Source organism: Apodemus sylvaticus, chromosome X (assembly GCF_947179515.1).
Source record: "Apodemus sylvaticus chromosome X, mApoSyl1.1, whole genome shotgun sequence".
NCBI lineage: Eukaryota > Metazoa > Chordata > Mammalia > Rodentia > Muridae > Apodemus > Apodemus sylvaticus.
Genome location: NC_067495.1, coordinates 122035903 through 122059620, shown reverse-complemented (window position 1 = coordinate 122059620; position 23718 = coordinate 122035903). Strand labels below are relative to the sequence as shown.

The window sequence follows — 23718 nt, the reverse complement described above, 5'->3', positions numbered from 1 at the left end:
TACAGGCGTGCGCCACTACCACCCAGCTAAAAATCTTAATATAATTTTCTGGTTTTGATAATTTTGATTTGACAGAAATATTTCCACTAAAAAGATTCAGTTAGGTACTTTGCATATATATAAATATTCATATTTGCAATGAGAAATAACAGATCACCATATGAATTAAGATTACATTGTCTGACAAGGGTTGAGTAATGCACTAATCTCTGAGTTTAATAGTAAGTCATTAGACGTTACTTTAACATTATGCACATTTAGCAGAGTAATAGTAGTAGATTGTCTCATATGGCCTATGAGCTGTGTAACCACTGACTCCCTGAACTGATAAGCCAGGTTCTTTTTTGCAGTAGATTGCATTTAACATAGAGACCCACAACTGGGAAGATACAAGAATAGGAGACTATAGAATTCTCAGCCCTAAATGATACATCTCTGACACATGGTGTCCTCCCAGAGCTCAGAGATCATTGCAGGAGAGAAAGTTGAAAAGTTGTAAGTACCAGAGGTGGTGAATGACTTCAAGGAAACAGTGTTTTCTGGTCACAACAGGGAAGTTGCACATATAAAATCACAGCAGTTGTGACAGCATGCACAAGACATGTACAGTGTCAAGACAGACAAAATCCCAGCATGGAGAGGGAAGGAGGACACAAAGTATCACTCTTAGCTAAGAAGCTCTTGGCAATTGATAGCTTCTGGGAGAAGAAGAATCATTTGATATGATTGATGTCTTACTCAGCCATCATGATAGAAGAGTTCTCCTGCAGTAGATGGGAGCAATTCAGAGACTTATAACTATAATTTTCACAGAGTGAGATACCTTTGAACACTTGGTCCTAAATGGGATGTCTCCATCAAATCTCTCCCTCATGGCTCAGGGAACTCAGCAGAAGAGGAGTCAGAAAGACTGTAAGAGCCAGTAGGGTTGGAGGACACCAAGGAAACAAGGCCTGCAGACACATCAGGGCTGACATAAACGAATTCACAGACACTGTGGAAGCATGTAAAATACCTGCACAGATCAAAGCTAGAAGGGGTCCCAGCACTGAGAGTGGAAGTAGACACAATCACTCATCACTAGCCCAGAAACTATCACCAATTGACAGTTGTTCCAAAATGAAAAATTACTTTTGTTCAATGGAGTCTCACTGACTATACAAACCACACTTAATGGCAGGCCCCTTGCCAGCAGTAGATGGCAGACACAAAACGAACTCAGTGGTATTTTTGGAGGTATATTTTTACTCATAATGATTTTTCCGTGATTTTATTTTTAACTTTATAGTTTGTTTACTTATATATTAAATTTTCCAATTTTGTGTTTTTATGATGTGTGTGTGAATGCACATGCATGCATGCACACATGTCTTTATCTGTATGTATGTGCATGTGTGTACATGTTTCTCAAACTTTTTCATTAGATCTTATTATTCTGTTTGTTTTGTCCTATTCTGATGTTTGTTTGGTTACTCCTTTGTTTTGTTATCTAATGAGGGAGATAAAGAAAAGTTATGATTTTGAGTGGGTGTGGAAGTGAGGAAGTTCTGAGAGGATTTGGGAAGAGGGGTAACAATGATCAGAATATATTATATGAAAAGTATACATTAAATTAAAAATATGAAATAACTCAGCTTGTGGCACGTTGACCATGCTTCAGAGAAAGGGCACACATTCAAAAGCCTGTTGGCAGTACAAGCTGTACTGTATTGGCTTAATCAAAAAGAAGACAAAAAATGAGTGAGTAGGAAACAGGACCTGGATAAGGGAGACTGAAGGAAAGGTGAATATGAGCAGAATATATTCTAAACAGTTCTCAAAGCTTAGCATTATGAGTTATATTGAGAGCTAGTATATCCACAATCACTGAGTTTCAAGACTCATACATAAATTTTAAAATGTTCACTGAACACCTGTTTTTGTTGTTGCATATTTTTCAGATTGTAAGAATAAACTACAATGTAAAACAAAGACATACCTACTCCCATGTAGGTCATTTTGTACTACTCAACCAAACTGAAGTTAATATTAGACTCAATAATTTACCAGTTGTGTAATCTTAGGAAATTTTTTATTATGTATTTTTATTTTCTATATTCTTTGTTTACATTACAAATGATTTCCCCTTTCCCAGTTCCCCCCTCCCCATATGTTCCATAAACCTTCTTCCCTCCACCCATTCTCCAATCACCTCTCTCCTTAATTAGCCCAGAAGCTCTGAATACCCAAGGCACAATTAGCATAACAAATGACTCCCATGAAGAAGTAAGGAGAGGGTTATGATCCTGGAAAGGATTGATCTAGCATTTGAGAGGAGTATCAGGACAGAGAAAAAGAAGAGAGGTGATAGGAAATTTACAAAGTCTTAGTATCTGGTGGTTTGGTCACCTCACCTACAAAATATAGTTTTTATCTCTATTATTGGGATATCATGAGAATGTAATAAAAATATAATGTAATATACCCAAATAGCTAGCATCTAATAAAATTTTCCTTAAATATCCTTTGCCCTGCTATTATTATTGCATATTTAAAAATCACTAGCAATTTTATTGAGAATAATCCTTCATTATCAAAATATCTCACAAGATTTGAGATATGAATGAACTTTCTTTTTTATTTCATCTATCTATCCATTTAATGTGTGAATTTTGTATGTATGTACATGCATATGCCTGCCACAGTTCACATGTAGACATTTGAGCACAATTTTCAAGAGGTGGTTCTCCACTTTACCAGCTTGTGAATCAATTTATCTGCTAGGTTTACATTATACTAAAAAGAAAATATTTAGTCGTTTCAATGTGATAAAACAAAAGATACTTGCTTATATTTACCTTAGAATCCTTAAGCTTCATTCTACATAGTGAACTAAGAGCATTAGCTTTTATATTTTTAAGTTAAAATATAATTTTATCATTGCCTCTACTTCTTTCTCCTTCCAATCTTCCTTGTGTGTCTCTTATTCTTTCTTGAATAAATAGCCTCTTTTAAAATTATTACTGTAATTGCTATATGTGTGTATTTGAGTGTATATATACATTAATATATAAATATAGTCTGCTCAGCCCATTTGTATTGTATATATATTTGAATTCATGGTTGACCAGTTGTACTTCTTTGCACGTGGGAAGAAACTATTTCTCCTGCTTTTAGCCTTCCTTTGTTGTCTGTAGTCCTTTGTCTAGACTTTGGCCCTGTAAGATTTCCCCTTCTACTTTAGCATGTCTACTGATGCTGTCCTTGGTTAGGTCTTATTTAGACAGCCATATTGTTGATGTATCATAAGTAAAGCTTCTCTGTGGTTTCTGATAAACATAAGGAAAGCATTGTAAAAGGAGCAAAGGCATCCTGCAAACCAGTGTGTTAATGTTTTCTTATATACTTCTGACATTAGAGACCTTAAAACTAAAATATGCTTCCTGTGTTCAGCTGATAAGTAACCAGAGAAACATTAACATTCAGGGCAGATATTTCTTCTTACAGAATAATTCATCCAAAAACGACCACGATAATAATGAAGATCATAGAATAATGCTACTGAGAATGGATATTTAGCTCAGATTTAAAATTCACAAAATTAAGAATTCTATAGGAATTGTAAAAACACTGGTAAGAACTACTTTAAATTATAAATGACACAAGGACAGAAGTTTGTCAATATCTGGCATATGAAATTTGCAGGGGACATGTGGACAGAGTTTATCTGAATATTTGGAATTAAGAATAAGAAACAAAAATGAAATTCTCCTCGATGTAACCACTAGTAGAGGAATAAAATTATTTACCCCACTTCATTTTCAAACTTATAATACTAATAAGCTCAAGAAAATTTATATAATTACCTTTTATGAGTATTTATTCTAAATTGGAGTAATGAAAAACAGAGTATTGAGATGGAAACTACTTTCCACAATCAGTTCTAGATATTTTCTCAGCAGAGAAGAAAACGGAGCTGACTCAAAATACTGTTTTCTTGTCTTTTTATATGTGTTTTTTGAACCATTAGATTGAATACATATTTCTCCAAAGACAGTGAACAAAATCCCAAAATACATGTGGAATGATGTACAATCACAGAAATACAAGTAAAATCCACATTAATAAGACTATTATCAAAACAGAAGCCCAAGGACTGGAAAAATAGCACAGTAGTTAAGAACACTTGCTGCTTTTCCAGGGAACCAAAACCCACAGCAGGCAGCTCACCCACCAATCTGTAACTTTAGTCCTAGCAGTTGAGAAGTGCTCTTTTGACCTCTGAAAGCACCGGACATGTGCATGGTGCCTATACACACATAGAGCCAAAACAAACACACACATAAAGTAAAATAAGTAAACCTGAAAAATAAAAATAGACCACAATATTAAACATTGAAGAGATAATAGTAAACATGTACTAAACCGAAAACTTTGTGCACTGTTAGTGGTACTTATAAGCTTCTATGGAAAAGTAACATGTAAGTTTCTCAGGAAAAAAAAAAGTACCATATGATCCCATAATGCTTCCTTTGGGTGTGTATCCAAATCAACTAAACCCAGACATGAAAGAGATGTTAGTTGTCTTGTTTTCACAGAAGGACTATTCCAAATAGCCAAGAGAGAAGTACCCTCAGTATTGATAAAGAAAATGTATTTTTATATACAGTGGAATATTATTTGGCCTTAAAACAGAAGGACATGTTGTCACATGCTGCAAAATGAATGAATCTTAAAGAAGTCATGTTAAGTGAAATGCTCTAGTTATGAAAATATAAATACTGTATATTTCCTCAATGGTAAAGTAGTCAAAATCCTATAAATAGGGGAATGATGGGTGCTGGGGAAAAGGGTCGTTTAATTGGCAAATAATGCTTCCAATTTTAGAGGAAAGTGATTCTAGAAACTTCTCACAAAGGACTTAATAGTAGTAAACTACATAATTTAAAATTTTTAAGATGACAAATTTATGTCATGTGATTTAGATGTTTATCACCAAACTACATTTAATAACTTAAAATATGGAACTAAATTTTGCTATCCCATCCAATTGTAATTTAGGTCTACTCATAATTTTTTTAAATCAACTTCACTTTCACTAGAAACAAAGGGAATCTGCTTCTCTGGGAAAAAGAAGTGATCCAAATGCTTATAGCTACAGTAAAACAGGCTTAGATGTGTCTCATAAGAATGTTTACAAGATATAAAAGAGAAAAACTATTGGTTATTTATGTATCTGTTGTTTAAAAGCTGTAGATTTCTGCCTATTTCCTGTAGAATTTTAAGTGCCATATTAAATCACATTATTTAATGCTAACAGATACCTTCAGAATTATGTAGTATAAGGGCTTAAAAGAGTTCATTTTCACCCTTTTATCGATGATTTTAAAATCCATACAGGAGCATTTATGATACTCCCATTTACCACGACTGGGTCTCATCAGTCTTGAAGATTTTTTTTTCCAATTTCCTTATGTTCCCATTTCCTTTGGTAATATCTTACTTTCCTTTTTTAAATTCAAACTTGAATATTAAAACAGATGCAAAAAGAAGCAGTACTTACATGTAAACTCTTGAACTGCATTTTCATCATTTGCTCTGTGGCAGAAAAGAAACCCAATTGTATGAAATTGATAACAACATTTTAGTATATCCTCGGGACCTGAGGGAAAATGCAATGTGTGTAGACAGATGATCTGATTTTATGAGCACATAGCTGAAGTCTAGCACTGTGCATTTGTCTTTATGCTCCTACTTTTTTTTCAAGGACTATGAAAACACATTAGGTACCAGTTTCACTTTCCACAATGACCTGCAAAGCTAATGACAATACACACCATTTATATTGCTGTTTCTCAGGATACACACCACAGTAGAGATCACTTTTAGCATACTCTTAGGCTGAGCTGGTTAATAAGAAAACAAGAACCTTAGTATACAAACTTATTTTATTATCTGCTCTCACTGAGGACTGTGATTTGGATTCCACTCAAACATGAATTAGTTTAAATGCTGCTCTGCTGTGACTGTTGAATTTATTCATTAAGATGTAATATTTTACTTATGAAACTGCATTTGGAAATTCTTTGGTGTACATCAGATGAAATTACAGTGCTCAGGGATATTGATTATTGCTTGTAATTGCCATCATAATAGCCAAAAATTCTCTCTCTTTCTTCTATCTCTTAATGATATACCAAACTAAATCAATATCTAGTATATTGGGCCACTTACATTGTCTTGAAAATCCAATTGTTGTTCTTCATAAATATGCAAAAGATTGAAGAGTTTTTATCTTCAAACATTAGATAAAAAGGTCTGTACTCCTGGGTTTTCCCTTTAGCTCATAAAAGTATATCAGAAAGATGCTATATAGGATTAGTTATATGTCTGTGACACTTTATTATCTCAAAATAGTCAAAGGGTAGAGGTGGGAGGCTAATAAGGCTACACTACTGTATTGCTCATAAATTGTTCCATTTCTTACTCGTTAGTAAATTTAATGACCAATGAGGAAAATTCTGGCTGGGAGAGGTCTCTGGCATTGAGGAAATCTCAATCACTAAGTAACAGTTTATTTAAATACCTAAAAGAGGAAGTACAATTACATGAAACTAACACAATGGTATGGGTCACTTTTCTAATAAAATATATTTTCTCTTATTGCTATTTATATAACATGTCTCCATTATTTCATTATTGAGATGAATTAGATACCCTTTAGAAACAGCAATACTTCTTTTATCTCCTGAAGGGTAGCTTGTCCTGTGACTTTGCCCATTCAGCCAAAATAATTTGCCTTTCAAAGAGGCTATAAGAACATATGGCATGCAAAAGAAGGCTCAGAGAACAGAGTACTTGTGCAAGTAGAACTACCAGAATTTGGATCATGAGTATCTTGGGTTGAATTACTATTGTTGCACTAAAAAACAATTATGAAGAAGCAACTTGGAGGTAAGAGGATTTAGTTCATTTTATCCTTCCACCTCATAGTCCATCATTGAGAGAAATCAGGGCAAGAACTGAGGCAGAAACATAGATGAATGCTCCTTACTGGCTAGCTCACCATGGCTTGCATATTCTGCTTTCTTTTTTTTTTATTCGATATATTTTTTATTTACATTTCAAATGATTTCCCCTTTTCTAGCCCGCTTTCTTATACCTTCCAAGACCACCAGCCCAGGGTTGATACTGCCCAGAATGGCCTGGTATCCATCATCAATTATGAAATTTCTGTATAGACTTACACCTAGTTCAGTCTCATGGAGACATTTTCTCAATTGTGCTTCCCTCTTCTCAGATGACTCTGTCTTATGTCATGGTGAAAAATAAATAAATAAATAAAACAACAAAATTGACCCCTTGTCATTCTGCTTATTAATTTATTGCCTTTTAACCTTACCTCTAAGATCTCAAATTAATATCAATATCACAGTATAAAGCATTCCAAAGCCCCACAGTCTTTAAAAATATTCAGTGTCTTTAAAATATCCCAATATCTTAAAATATCCAGTCTCTCAAATACCCCAGGCTTTCTCTACAAGTTCAAAGTCTCTCAAGTGTGACCTCCTATAAAATCAAAATCCAAGTTATATACTTTCTTATTTCAGGGGGTGGGAGGTGTTAACCAAGGCAGAACCAAAGTCCAATAGTGTAAACTTCAGTATCATATATCAGGGAATCATGATCTTCCAGGTCCCAAGAGGATTCATTTCTCCATTCAGCTGTTGGCAGCACACACAGCTTGTTGGAGACTCAGGCCAGCTCTACTCCGCAATGTCCTTGGCAGTCATCCCATGGTATTGGCATTTTCAATATGCTGCAGTCTTCATAAAAACTGAGAATTCACCTTCACCAATGGCTTCTCAGTGCCAAATCCCAGCTGCTTTCCATGACCCTTCATGCCTTCAAAACCAGTAAGCTCTAGGAAATGTACACAATACCTGGTTCAGCTATCAGCACAGGGTACAGCTTTGGCCAAATCTAAACTACAGCTACCATTTGCTGATCCTGAGGAAACACTTCCAGAGAAATGGTACTGGTCTCTCAATCACAGCATATTATGACCCAGCAGACAAGCTCAATTGTTCAGGCAAAACAAAGGTTTTACTTTTGTAGTTATAGTCTCTTGATAATCACAGAAAATTCTTCAGCTCCAGCAGACCAGAATTAGAGTATTAATTAAAGGTCCTGAAAGAATCTTTTCTTGCCTCTGAAGCTCCATGAGACAGGCTTATATTATCGCATTGCTCAAAAATCTTGCCTTCCAAGAACCCACAGTCAAGAGTCCACTGAGCTCTGAGTATCCAATGTCTTTTTCAGCCTCAAGTTCATATGCTACCACAATCCTCCTCAAAACACATGGCCATATCTGTAATGGAATACCACCCAGTTTGGTATGAATGTTTTGTGTTGACTAGGGTTTCTATTGCTGTGCTAAAAACACCAACCAAATGCAACTTTCACTTTGTACTTTTATCAGTGAGGGAGCTCAAGGTAGAACATGAGGGAAACCAAAGTAAAAGCCCTGGAGGAAAACAGTTACTTCTTGTTCCCCTTGGCTCGTCCATCATGCTTTCTTAACACCATCTAGGATCACCAGTGCAGAGTGGTCTAGGCACTCCCATATCCATCATCAATCAAAATATCCCGTACACTCATCTACATGCCAGTATGATGGAGGCAAAATTCCTAACTGAGGCTCCCTCTTTCCCGATAATGTCAGCTTGGTCCAAGTTAACAAAGAACAAAGCAGCACAAATACAAACAAAAGAATACACATACATTCTGTAACATGGTTTGAACTGATAGTGATTCTTTATTGAGTCAGTTAACATAGGTTATTAGACCATGATGCATTTCTACTGAGGACTAGTATCCCTGATAACATCAGACAATGGAGATATATTAAGTTGGAAATATCCAATACCAGTTTGATCTACAATATTAACTAGCTGTTACTTCAGTAAGTCACTTTTATTCTTTAGGTTCCAGTTATTCTCGTTGAAAAATGAGGACATTGGGCTACTAGATGATTTGTAAGGAAGTTCCTTCCAATTTTCTGAATCTATAGGTGCCATTCTCACATTCTTCTCATTAAGCCAAAGGGAAAAGTAATAAAGCTCTATTGAAAGCCTACATGCCGAATTCAGCACAAAATGTGCTTCTTCTGTACTTTAACAGACACCTACATTAAAATCTTAATGGTTTTCAGGAGCTGCATAATCCCAGTACACTTATTGTCTGATAGAAATGGCTCCAGAGATCAAAAGTGCACATCACCACTTATTGGTAATGGAACCATGGGCTGGTTTCTGCTTCTTGTTGTTTTGTTTTCTCATCTGTAAAAGGGACATAAACATTGCGATAAGATTGTAATGAATATAAAAGGGTATAATATTTTATGTTAGTGTTATAAAAATTATCAGTTATCACTTGTACTTAACTTTTGTCATCTATAGAGTAAGATAATAGTTCCAACCTCAAATACATACAAAGGTCAAACTAATACATTTATAAAAACTAACTTGGAAGCTGACCTCTTCAGATAAAGAGGAAACTAGAAAATTTACCCAATAATAACCTTTTAATTTTAGCTATAAAACTGATATGAGATCAAGAAATTTTTCATTAATAAAATATCCATACTTTCTAAAAATAAATTACTGTTTTACCTATGAATATCATATCTTTTTATTTTAAAAAATGATATTTTATGTTTTGAAGCCTGGGTCTTTTCCCTTAGTACTATATGAAAACTTTTTTCTTAGTGAATAAATGTGTTTATAGCACAATTTGTACTGTCTGTAAGTCATGTGTTTTTAAAATTGCTTAATGAACTACCAATTATTAGGGATATGAGTAGTTTATTTTCGCTATTATAAATATCACTGTAATGAATAAGTTTTAAAATAAATTGTCATAAACATCATTTCCTGAAGAAAAACTCCTACAAGCATAATTATTATGTAAGCAAATGTATATTTAAAATATCTTGGTATATAATATTAAATTGCCCTCTAGAAATATACAGGAATCTCAATATCATTCAGAAACCCAGCCTTCTAGAAAAACAGTTAACCTTCATGATACTCAAGCAAAATTCCCAATTGCCAACATTTTTCATCAACTGGCTCGTAGAGCTGTTGGAGTTCTTTAAATGCAGATGTTTCTTTTCCTTGCATTGTGGAAGCTGGAAATGAAACGTATGCATTTGGGCATATGTTGCAAGGTGATGTTGACTTTTCACTTACTGAGAGGTTTTATACTATCCATTAAAATGCAGCACCAGAATGTGCTTTGTTTAGCAGTGCATTTTACTGCCACAGAGGGCACAGTAGAGTGCTTAAGATTCAGGACTTTGAAGCCTGGATACCCTGTATGCTGATTCTAGCTCTGTCACTTGTGTGGCAAGTGAAACAAGTTGTTTAATCTGTGTTTGTCTTCTCGATCTTAAATGTTCACTGAGGAAGATAGCATAGCCTATTTCACACAAGTAAAAAATGAATGCAGTGATGAATATACAATAGAACACATGGCACTTAGCACCTACTAAGGGTAGATTATAGGGACAAAATACATATATATGTTTTTCTCAAGTCCTGACTTATGAATACATCACTACTCTTTGTGAAGATCAGTTATAACAATAATGAGCAACCTTTGATCACCCTGTAAGAATATAATATAATAGGATCATTAGTCCATTTGTATGAAGTTCCATGCAGGCATAATGAATGTCTGGTAATAAACTGTAGAATTGAATTTGTCTCTGGGAATGAAGGTGAAAATTTGCTTCGAAAAAATAAGTGAGAATTCCTGGAGTTATGAAATTGTTCTATATTTGGATGGGGGTGTTGCATGATTGATTGCATTTATTGAATCTCAGCAAAGATAACACTGATATCTAGAATGTTCTAATTAGCAAAATGTGATGGTACAATGCAGTCAGCTCTTAAGAATCATGATTTATAAATGAGAAAAGCATTGCAAATATCAAATCTTGAAGAGCAACACTGAATTGTCAGCAAAAATAGAAAGAAGAAAGGAAGGAAAAAAGGAAGGAAGGAAGGAAGGAAGGAAGGAAGGAAGGAAGGAAGGAAGGAAGGAAGGAAGGAAGGAAAGGAGGGAGTGAAGGAGACAGAGGGACACAGAAGACAAGGAGGAGAAAGAAATGGCAAAGATACCAAATAAAATTCAGCTAACTCTGAGTTACATACTGAGCATGGTGTCCTCAATGGGGAAATTAGAGAAAGGACTGAAGGAGCTGAAGGGGTTTGCAACCCCATAAGAAAAAAAAAATCAACCAACCAGTACCCCCAGAACTCCCAGGGACTAAACCACCAACCAAAGAGTACACATTGAGGGACCTATGGCTCTAGCTGCATATGTAGCAGAGGATGGACTTGTCAGCCATCATTGGGAGGCTAGGCCCTTGGTCCTGTGAAGGCTTGATGCCCCAGTGTAGGGGAATGCCAGGACAGGAAAGTGGAAATGGGTGGGCTGGCGAGTAGGGAGAGGGAGCTTGGGATAGGGGGGGTTTCCAAGGCAAATCATAAAAGGTGATAACATTTGAAATGTAAATGAAGAAAATATCTAATTAAAAAATTGTCTAGCCCTTTTTTGGTCTCATGAGATTTGGCATACATAGCATGGTAGTTTGAAATCAGTAATGTTTGTGGGATTGTAGCAATTTGCTCTGGTAAACGTTTCTGTTTTCCCTATTAGGCATTTCCTGTTCAAACACGGATCTGGTTCTTCTGCTATCTTCAGTGCAGCCAGTCAGAACTACCCTCTGACATCCAATACTGTCTACTCACCACCACCCAGGCCACTGCCTCGAAGCACCTTTTCCCGACCTGCCTTCACTTTTAACAAACCTTATAGATGCTGCAATTGGAAGTGCACTGCCTTGAGCGCCACTGCAATCACAGTGACTTTGGCCTTGTTACTAGCCTATGTAATTGGTAAGCCCTTTATTCTATATACCAGTTTTTTTTAACCTGCTTGTTTTGTTTGCAGTGGGGTAGGAATTCACTCTCAATACTGGGATGTACAAATTTATAGAATAGCTAACTGCTGTAATAACAAACGGGTTTCTAGTTAGGCATTTTTTTCATCCCTAACCATAAGTACTGTTGTTGGTGTGAAAGGAGCACTCTTTGAGAAGAAATATTTGTACTAACACAGTCTTATTGACTGCAGTTAATGTAATGGAGTTAGCCATGTTCCTTTCAATTAACTGGTTGTTATGGTTTTATCATTAAAAGTCATAAGTACTAATCCACAGTAGCTTCTTAAATTATAGGTGCATAGTAATATGGCTATTGAATCTTCAGGTACTAATTTCATTAAAGAAATACTTATTTGAGAGCTTTCATAAAATTTAGTGCACAATGTCTTCCCACAAATTCATAGAAAGCAAACCATACAACCTTAATTTCATAAGAAAGTTGGAAAGTGGTTCTTAAGCTTGGGAGGATAATTATATACAGTCTTTTAAGAGAAAAAATGTTCTTCAGTCACTCTGATTAAAGTCACCCACACTTAATAGAAAATTCTATTGATTTTTCTGGATGGCATTTTATTTTGACTGAATATTAATTTATGCACGTCAGTGGTTCTGCCAGTTTAAAATGTAAATACTATAAGATATGTGCTTTTTGAAAACCTTATTCCAAGAATAGATAGAATATTCTGATGAACAAAATCTATCTAGGCACATCATTAGCAACTTTTTTCAGGTTTAACCTGAAATTTCATTTCCCAACTGAAGCAGAATTATTCACTAAGATATAACAAATATGATTCTGAGAAGTGAATAAAAAAGATTTAAATTTTCTCATAACTGTAAATAACAAAGCATGCCTGTTTGGTTCCTATTTTTCAAAGTGTTAACAAATCCAAGATTTCCCATATCCAGTTTTTCTAGGAGCTCTAAAACAATAGAATGTAAGCAAGTAAACAGATAACTTTTGAAAAACAATTACTATTATGTCAGCAATAAAGAGACATGGCCTCTGATGGCCTCTATGATTCTGGTTTAGAAATTCCCATCAAGCAATCTATATTCTATTAAACATGGATATTTTCCTGTGTCACAAATATTTCTTATATATCATGTTTCACTCAATGCTTACATTTTATGTTTATTTAGTTTACATTGACTTGGATGAGAAATACTTTTGATGAGATGGAAGGATAAGGACTTATTGCAATTCCAATAAATTTTATCATGAACTCATTCACAATAAGAAGTAGGGACCAGAAATATGGCTTAGCATGAAGAGACATCAGAGCTAAATGCCCTGAAACCATTTTGTGGAAAGAGAGAACTTTGGCCTACAAGTTGTCCTATGATCTCCACATACATAACATGGCATGCGTGTCCACACACAAACACAGTAAATAAGTGTTAAAAGAAAGATAAAAATAAGGAATATCTGAGATGTTCCAGTACCATAAAGACCCTTCAAAATGTTCTTGCTGAATTATGAAATCAATTTGGTGTTATATGTGTTAGTTTCTGTTCAGTTTACTATATGGAAGTAATGTTTATACATATATAGAGCCCTTAGTACAAATAAATTCAGATCATATGATAATGTGTTAATGACAAGTTCACATTATGTTAAATCTATACTTCTTTTAAGTATATATGATATGTCATACTTATGTCAGAAATTTTATTATAAGACTCAGTGGTTTACCTTTTTTATTTTCTTACTAGTCATTTCAGGGAGTAATGTTTTATATTGAATATTGTTTTACCATAACAGATGATAACGTACTATAATAGTTATGAGCATGGATGTTAAATTTTCTGCTACTGACTATATCTCTTGCCATGAGTGAATCTAATCTGTTCAGACCTCTATTTACTCATGGACTATGAGGAGACATAAATGAATGAATAAAAATGAAAGTACTTGAAAGGGATATATATGTAGGAAGACATTATAATGGTAAAATATTAATTTTCACTTATTTTTATTCCTTGGTCCAAATAGTTAAGCAAATTGCTCATTGTTCATTTTTGTTTAAAGACAGGGCAAACTCATAAAACATGTTTTTTAACATTAGCCCTTGCTTCCTTTTTAGCATACAAGTAAATGTTCTAGTTTACTAAATAAACCAACCTGACTGTTTTAAAATTTAGAACTAAGTAGAACTAAGTGGTTTAATTGGTTAAGAGATATCTTTTGAAAATATTTGCTGTGTTGTTTTCTTATTTCATCCAAGATGCTACCCCAATACAGATAACGAAATGAAAAGGAGATTTCTTACAGTAAACTTTGTGACTTTCTTCTTGAACTTTGATAAATTAGCAAATACTTCTGCCTAAAGCTGGGTGTTATATAGCATGCTTGCCTAGCATGTTTGCGACCTTAGGTTCAAAACCAAGTACAAAAAAAAGCCCTGTCTTCCTGGATTTATCTTATTACTGCCCTATTGCTGACCATCTCAGGAAAGTAACATAAGCATTCATAAACACACATTCAGGTGAAAGATGCCACATAAGAACTATATTATATAAGATGATTTTTAAATGGCTTTCTGTGGTTGGAATAAAACACTATTATACTTCAAAATATGAAACCATTTCACCCTCCACTCTTTTGGGGCCTGTAAGAGTTGTCTTTTTTTTCAATCCCTTTTGTATTTGCTGTATAACACTAGAAAATCTTTCACTGAAACTATTACTGCTTTCTGTTTCCCGTGCAAATTCCTTTCTGCTATTTCATTTTCCTCTATTATCCATTATACATAACCTTTACATACTAATGACTGTATGCTGGGTTGCCCTCAATCCACCAGGGAAAATCACATCAATATCAATGGGACATCAATAGGTGTTCTGTGCATAATGCCTCTGTAAGTGGTCATTGGAAAGCAGTAGAAATCGAGTATGTGAAAAGCTAGAGTTGAGATGTTCAGCCAAGCAGCTATAGCCTCACATCTACCCACTATACCTTCTAAGTCAGCAAGAAAATAATTCCTTTGAATAAGTTTTGAAGTCATAAAATTTGGTAAAGCGAGCTATGGAGAGCTACTGATTATATGAAGATATCATGGAAAGGTTATTGTCAGGACTTTCTCATAAATCTGAAATATTTTCCATCTGAATCAAAAAATATGTCCTTATGCTTCATCCTCTCTGCTATTTTGGCATCAGTGATGTATCAGTGCCAGTCAGAAGCACATTTGCTTGAATTTACAAATAAGCCATATGAAGTAGTAGTCAGGAAGACAGATGACCATATGCAAGGCATCAAGAGAAGGCGAGGTTAAGGCACTACATCAATGGTTTGAAGGGCACAAACACGGCTTCTCTGTAATCTTTGATGTTTTGATCAAATTTCTACAGAGTCAGCAATTTCAATAAGCAAGAATAGAAACTCACAGGCAATAGGAAATCATGAATACATTGTAACAGGGGTCAAATGGGCTGCTGCACTGAACAAATTGGGAAAAAAATTTCTAGCTTTCAGACCCAGTATCATCAGTTAATGACATGGATGATTCTTTTGATTTTGCCATGAAATTAGCAACGATTCATTCCACCTTTAAGAGTTTCAGATAGTGTCCAAACTGTAGATATTAAAACATTAAATTCTATAAATGATATCATGACACACTATCTAGCCCAAGTATGAAATGTTAATCAGATGGATATTAGCCATATAGAATTAGGAAAGATAAATTCTTCAGTTCAATTCTTTTAACTATATTTATGAACAAAACTATTCTAGGGAGTCAAAGGACTACTTTGTATTTTTCTTCACAGCAAAATTTGTGTAAGACCTTATTTTAATGCTTTCTTTTGCCCAAATTGCCCTAATTTCTATGTCTATTATTATGGTGCAATAAGAATGTGATGAAAATGATGGAGTCATGGGGAGTGAGATGTGTTCCTTTTGCCCACAATTTGTGAGCCAAAATTTCTATACCTCACTAGAAGGAAGCAATTAAATGTGACATGGGATGTCCTGGTTTTATAAAAATTCAAGATCATATATTGTTTTAATGTAGAAATTTTAAAATGGAGATACTTTCCCATGAAATTTAAATATAAAAAGACCCCTCATGTAATATTTTTTAATATTTTATGTTTACCAAAATCTTTTAATACTAGCCAATTCATTAATATATCTGCTTAAGTTTATCTAGAAAAAATAGAAATATGGGTAATACATCCATAAGGATTTCCTTTATAATTAAATGAGTCATAGCATGCAAAAGCACAATTGATAATGCTTAGAAGTTCTACTTAAAGATTGGTTATTACTGTTGGTGGAACTGGATTATTGTGAGCATTATTAATTTGAACTGAGGTTAGTGTAATGAACATTAATTTACAATAACCTGACATGACCTTGTTTTTTTTTTTTCTTTCCTAAGTCTTCTAAAACATTGTCTAGATATCTGTCACACAGGAATAATTTTATTCATGTACTTGTGTGTTTGTATATATTTGTGGTCATGTTTGTGTGTGCATGTGTGGAAAGTACATGTTAAGTAGCAACTATTTCACAAGGAAGGATACATAGTCACCCTACTAAGTACTTCTTAGGCTAAAGAGAATCTTAAAATTGGACTCTGTGACACAGATAAGTACCCACTAGAGGGCATAATAAAAAACGTGTGGACAGTGGTTTGGAAATTTAGAAATTTTATGGGCTTAAGAAATTTTACCATAGCAAAAGTCAATTAGGACAAATTCAGATGAAATATTTCTCAAGAAACATATGGACTTCAAATAATTTCTGCCCATCTTGATGCACACACACACACACACACACACACACACGGTATGTAGATATTTTTAGACCTATATCGCATACACTGCTAAGTTATCATTAAACAGATGACATGCTAAAGTACTTTACACTTCAGAAATGAGACTACATTTTCATATAGAGCATGCAGAATGGGACGGGCTTACATCACCAAGCAAATATCAGATTTATTGCAGTTACCACTAAGAGGTGATGACTTACAAAGTGAGCTTATCTATTTGGGCTCCTGCTCTATTCCTTCTATAGAGTGGTGAATACATGTGTGTATCAGAGAAGACAAATATGTAAGGACACCTGAAAAAGCAGTAAATATAAAGGATACAGGATTCCTATAGGAAGTAAGGGTGATAAATAGTAGGAGATCATGAGAGCCATTAGTCCAAAAGCAAATGGGAATTTAGAGGTTTGTACTTAAGGCAAGAAAGTTATTTTAGTAGATTTACACTAGAAAAATCACCTAATGACCCTACTAAAGTTGGGTATAGCAGACAAGATGAAAGTTGAGGTCTTGAAGACAAATAGAGGAGTACAATATTAATGCATGTGAATCATAGTGAGAACATAAACTTCTGGGAGGAAAGAGAGTAGAACTAAGAAGTATTTAAAAGATAAAACTTATTTAACATATGTGATAGGAAAGCTGAATTAGATTAGGTTGTGATGCTTTATAACACCAAGGTAAAATATGGAAGACATACAAGATAAATACACATGATCATAAAAGACTGTTATAAAAATGTGGACCAATAAATTGAATCAGGTAAAAGAAACAGATAAGTTCCTTGATAAATACGACCTACCAGTACTGAATTATGAATCACAGAACGTCTTGACAGACCAATGTTGACTTATGAAGGCTGTGTTAGTAATCTCTCTTCAAAGTGAAGCCCAAGACAAAGTAGCATTATGGCTAAACTCTATAAAATATTTGAAGAAGAAATAGTATGGACTCTTGTTACAGCATTTAAAAATTTATGAGGAAAAATGCTTAGAATTCCATTCCAGTCAAACATCATACTACTACCAAAGCCAAGCACTGAAACTAAAAAGGAAAGAAAGATTCTTAATGGGGAAGGGCAAATGAGAATCATAATGAGATATCTACTTACTCCAATTAGGATTGCTACTATCAAAGACTGGAGAAAACAAGTACTTATGAGGATATAGGAAAAAAAGAACCGTTATTCATTGTTAAATGGAATGTAAGTTACTACAACCACTATGGAACTGATATAGAGGGACTTCAAATCCCTGAAAAGTGGCATCCAATTCCATTATTCCTGAGTATATACTGGAAGAAATTAAATCGTTAAGTTCCAGATGCCAGGAAAGCAAGAGCCTCCCAGGACCCAACAGAGATGAGATTAGCTGAAATGCTCAATAAAGGGGAAGGAGAACCTGTAGAGACCATATCCAGAGGTTAGGCAAGGTTCCCGTTGGGGGACGGGACCAACAACTCATCTCCAAATTTTTAACTCAGATTTGCACCTGTTTAAAGGAAATATGGGGACAGAACGTGGAGTACAAACTGAAGGAAAGGCCATTCAGAGACTGCCCCACCTGGGGAATCCATCCTATATACAGCCAGCAAAACCAGACACTATTATGGACACCAAGGAATGCTTACTGATGGGATCCTGACATAGCTGTCTCTGGAGAGGCTCGGCCAGAGCCTGACAAATACAGATGTGGAGTCTCCCAGCCAACCATTGGACTGAGCAAAAGGATCCCAATGGAGGAGATAGGGAAAGAACTGAAGGAGTTGAAGGCGTATGGGGGATACAACTCCATAGGAAGAACAACAATATCAACCAACCAGACACCCCCTGAGCTCCTAGGGACTAAACCACCGACCAAAGAGTACACATGGAGGGACCCATGGCTCCAGCTGCATATGTAGCAGATGATGGCCTTTTCTGGCATCAATGGGAGGAGAGGTCTTTGGTCATGTGAAGGTTTGATGCCCCAGTGTAGGAGAATGCCAGGATGGTGAGGTGGGAGTGGGTGGGTGGGTGAGTGGGGGAGCACCCTCATAGAAGCAGGTAGAGGGAGGATTAGATAGGGGGTTTGCAGAAGGGAAACTGGGAAAAGGGATAACATTTGAAATGTAAATAAATAAAACATGCAATACAAAAAGAAAGATTTGCTCCATTCTCACTGAATAGATAAAATGTTACATGTAGAAAATGAAGTGCTATTCAGCCATAGAAAGAAGAAATTATATTATTTGCAACAAATGAGTGATCCTAGAGAATATTTTACTAAACAAAATAAGAAATACTAAGAAAGATGCATACTATGGACTCATTCATGTAGAATATTGAGTGGTATTAAAAGAGTAAAAACTGAAATGTTGTTACCAAGGCATGCAGTGAATGAAGAGAGGGTTGTAGATATGTTGTTCACAGTATACAAAATTTCATGAGTAAGATAGAAGGAATAAATTTGGCAATATTAAACAACAAATTTAAAAAAACATTATACGCATGAAAAATGCAAACATGCCAAGACAGCACCACAAAAATGATAAATATGTGAGATAATGTATATGCTAAGTTGCTACATTGAGTAATTCTAGGGAAACAATCATATTGTACACCATAAAAATTTCTATCCTCTTTTTTTTTTCTTAAAGAAGACAATATAAAGAAAAACTTTTAGGGTGAAGAGAGAGATAGATATAAAGACACCTAGTATATTATTTGTCTGGTACTGAATAATTGGAAATATCTACTTTAAGAGATGCCAAGATACTAGGAGAAAAGTAAGAGGTTAAAAAAAAAGATGAAATCTGGTGCTCCAGGCAACACTGGTATTCCAGAGAGCTTAAAAGTGAGTCTGATAAGTTGACTAAGAAGAAACAACCTGAAAGATGGCAAGAAAGCCATTAAATACTATACATGGATGGAATTATGGTTCTTTGTAGGTGATCTGAGGATCACCAGAGATCCTTAGGATCTCTATCAGGATTCCTGTTAGAAATCCATAAACTAAAATCATTTTCCTTGTAACAAAATCAAGTATGCCTCCTTCTCAACGCAATTCTCTCAGTAGGCAGTGTCATTTTCTTGAAGTCATCTGACATGTAACACTGCAAAAGTTCATGGAGAAATGGCTATGGGGATGTAACTTTCTTTTATAAGCAAGCCATTAAGAATTTTCAAATGTGTAGAGAACAATTACAGTCTGTCTTCTCATTAATAGTATGATTTTTTAAAGAAATATTTATTTACTTTACATCCCAAACACAGCTTTCCCTCCCTCCTCTCCTTCCAGTCCATCCCTCTCTTCTCCCATCCCCCATTCTCCCATCCCATTCTCTGAAGTAAAACAGAAGCCTCCCTGAATATGAACCCTCCTTGGCATATCAAGTTGCAGAATGAATAGATGCATTCTCTCTAACTTTGAGCCCAGACAAGGCAGCCTAGTTAGGGGAAAGGGATCCAAAAGGCTGGCAACAAAGTCAGAGACAGTCCCTGCTCCAGCTGTTAGTGGTCCAACATGCAAACCAAGCTGCTCATCTGTTACATATATGTAAAGGCCATATGTCCCTATCATGCATGCTCTTTGGTTGGTGGTTCTAGGTTAGTTGATTCTGCAGGTCTTCTTATGCTATCCTTGCCCCATCTTGCTCCTTCAATCCTTCCTCCTGCTCTTCCACAAGAATCCTCGAGCTCCAACTCATGTTTGGCTGTGGGTCTCTGCAATTGCCATTGGCTTCTTGGTAAAGCCTCTGAGAGGACAGTTATGCTAGTTTCCTGTCTGCAAATATAGGAGAATATCATTAATAGTGTCAGTGGTGCACATCAAATGAGATACAAGAAGAAAGCAGGAGTGGTCCCTGGTTCTGGAAAGACTCAGTGAAACAGTATTTGGCAAAACCAGAACGGGGAACTGGGAAGGGGTGGGAGGGAGGACAGGGGAAAAGAAGGGGGCTTACAGGACTTTCGGGGAGTGGGGGGGCTAGAAAAGGGGAAATCATTTGAAATGTAAATAAATTATATCGAATAAAAAAAATAGTGTCAGTGGTGGGCTCTTTCTCATGCCATGGGTCTCAGTCTGTTCCAGCTTCATCCCTGCACATCTGGTAGGTAGGATAATTGTGGTTCCAAGGTTTTGTGGCTGAGTTATTATACCCATCTCACCATTAGAAGTCTTGCCTGGTTCCAGGAGGTGGCCATTTCAGGTTCTATCTATATCCCCCATTGCTTTGAGTGTTAGCTAGGGTCGCTCTCATAGGTTCCTGGAGTTTCTCTTGCCCTAGGTTTCTAGTTCATTCCAAAGATGCCTTCCCCACCAATCCCAGTTCTCTGCATTCTTTCTGATTTTTTTAAATGTAATTATCATAAAGTATGACCTTTATGTTAAATTTGATGGTTTATACTTATTGTTCAACAATATTGTTCAACTTTCAAATTATCAGTTGAAGTGACTAATACAATAAACATCAACAACATAATAAAACAGTGAAAGTTCCTTAGCATTTTCAGTAAGTTTTCAGAGCCAAAATTGCTTCTGGCACTAAAATATTTGTAAAAAGCCATAGTAAATAAAAGAAGTTCCAGAAGTGTGATTAAAGGACTAGATGGTTTCTTAGTGTGTTTACCAATATACAGAGAATTACATGACAAATACAAGAAGAAAACAGGCTTAATAAAATGATAAATGCTAGTGATAACATTTTTTATATTTTTTTTATTTTTTTTATTCGATATAATTTATTTACATTTCAAATGATTTCCCCTTTTCTAGTGATAACATTTTTTAAGAAATCAGACTAAGGGCAAACAGTGGGAAGTAACATACAAGAAGAGGAGTATATCAGAGTCTTAGGTATAAGATTTGGGGTACCAGATGAGGCTACCTGGTTTATTTTAGAATTAATTAAAACACAGTATTAAAACACTTTCCATATGATTTATTTATTTTGTAAAGGAATGAACTTTGGCTCCATACGACTTCACAATGTAATCTTTCTTGAATACAGCATTAAATATTGTTATATTGATGTGCATAGAGCAGTTAAATAACAATACTATCTGGAAATCAATATCATGGTATGGATTCTAAAGAATTCCTCTCTTGGTTCCTTCATTTCTATCTATAGGACAATAATGAATAAGTTAAGAGGGTGCCAGATGATACTCTGGGATTTTCTTGTGATTAAAATCTCATCAGAGTATTGCCAATCTAGTTATTGCAGACATTATAAAACATGTTGTAGCTGACTTTTAAAGAAATTGGCTACCAAAAGAGTTCCTAATGTTTGGCTTTACAGTTGCCAGATACTGATTTGAATGTGACAACAGGAAAATTTAACTGCTAGCGAATGCACATACCTTTGTACTTTGTAAAGAACATTTGATTCTACTTCACTTCTTTCTCATCATGGGAACCTGATGTGCAGATCAAATAATCTAGACACTACAGGTTAACATATGCATATAACCTAGAAGGTGATAGTGGAGCTCTGAGATATATTAGTTAGATATCTGCCAAAAATCAATACAAAGGTAGTTTTGACAGCAAACATTCTGCGCTGCTCTACAACCTGTTTTATCAAATCAAGTAGCTTATTTGTTGTTGTTGGAGACAAGGCTTTTATTCCAGTTTTTGTGCTTACTTCACTTAAGGAATAATCTAGATTCTCTTTAATCTTGGAAGTTAGATTTCAATTAAACATTCATATTAGCATGTCAAATAACAATGGTACATAGTTTATTTTTCCTGTACACAATATACCTGAAAATACTTTACAGAATTAAGTCATAAAAAATGTTGGGAATAGGTCAAAACTATCCAACAGAAAACATAGAAATGAATTTTTTACTCAAAGGAAGAAACGAAGTTAATATTAATTTTATAATATATAAAAAGTAGGTAATGGAGAGATGCCAACTGTCAAGAAACTAGAGTCACTTTCTTTTTTATTTTCTATATTTTTTGTTTATATTCCGAATGATTTTCCCTTTCCTGGTCCCCCCACCTCCCCATAAGTCCCATAAGCTCTCATCCCTCTGCCTATTCTCCAATCAACCCCCTCCTTCTTCGCTGTCCTGGTACTCTCCTACAACACTGGATCAAGCCTTTCCAGGACCAGGGACCTCTCCTTCCTTCTTCTTGGGAATCATTTGATATGTGAAGTGTGTCTTGGGTATTCAGAGCTTCTGGGCTAATATCCACTTATTAGTGACTGCATTCCATGTGTGTTCTTTTGTGATTGGGTTACCTCACTTAGGATATTTTCCAGTTCCATCCATTTGTCTAAGAATTTCATGAATGTGTTGTTTTAATTGCTGAGTAGTATTCCATTGTGTAAATATACCACATTTTCTGTATCCATTCTTCCATTGAGGGACATCTGGGTTCTTTCCAGCTTCTGGCTATTATAAATAAGACTGCTATGAATGGACCATGTGTCTTTAGTGCATGCCAGGGAATCCTCTGGGTATATGCCAGGACTGGTATAGCAGGGTCCTTGGGAAGTGTCATGCACAGTTTTCTGAGGAACCGCCAGACTGATTTCCAGAGTGGTTGTACCAACTTACAATCTCACTAGCAGTGGAGGAGTGTTCCTCTTTCTCCACATCCTCACCAACACCTGTTATCTCCTGAGTTTTTAATCTTAGCCATTCTGACTGGTGTGAGGTGAAATCTCAGGGTTGTTTTGATTTGCATTCCCCTAATCACTTTCTGACTCTTTCTGGGAGCTCAAGATATGAAGTTGAGGACATGGTGGATCATCTAAAATGAAATTCCAGATTTCCCTGGGTCTTGCAGTAGGAGCTGTGATCAACTATGCTGACAATACAGGATCCAAAAACTTGTATATCATCTCTGTGAAGGGAATCAAGGGATGCCTGAATAGACTTCCTGCGGCTGGTGTGGGTGGGCAACATGGTGATATTAAGAAAGCAAAACCAGAAGTAAGAAAAAGATC

At 35.4% G+C, this 23718-nt stretch overlaps 1 protein-coding gene across 3 annotated transcripts in view; it reads left to right on the top strand.

Annotated features, from left to right (window-relative positions):
• Positions 1 to 23718, top strand: part of Tenm1 (teneurin transmembrane protein 1) — a 576328-nt gene that overhangs the window by 223560 nt on the left and 329050 nt on the right. For all 3 annotated transcript variants that reach the window (XM_052170726.1, XM_052170727.1, XM_052170725.1), the window contains exon 5: positions 11707 to 11945. In XM_052170726.1, the coding sequence (XP_052026686.1) occupies positions 11707 to 11945 (239 nt within the window). The remainder of the gene's footprint in view (positions 1 to 11706; positions 11946 to 23718) is intronic.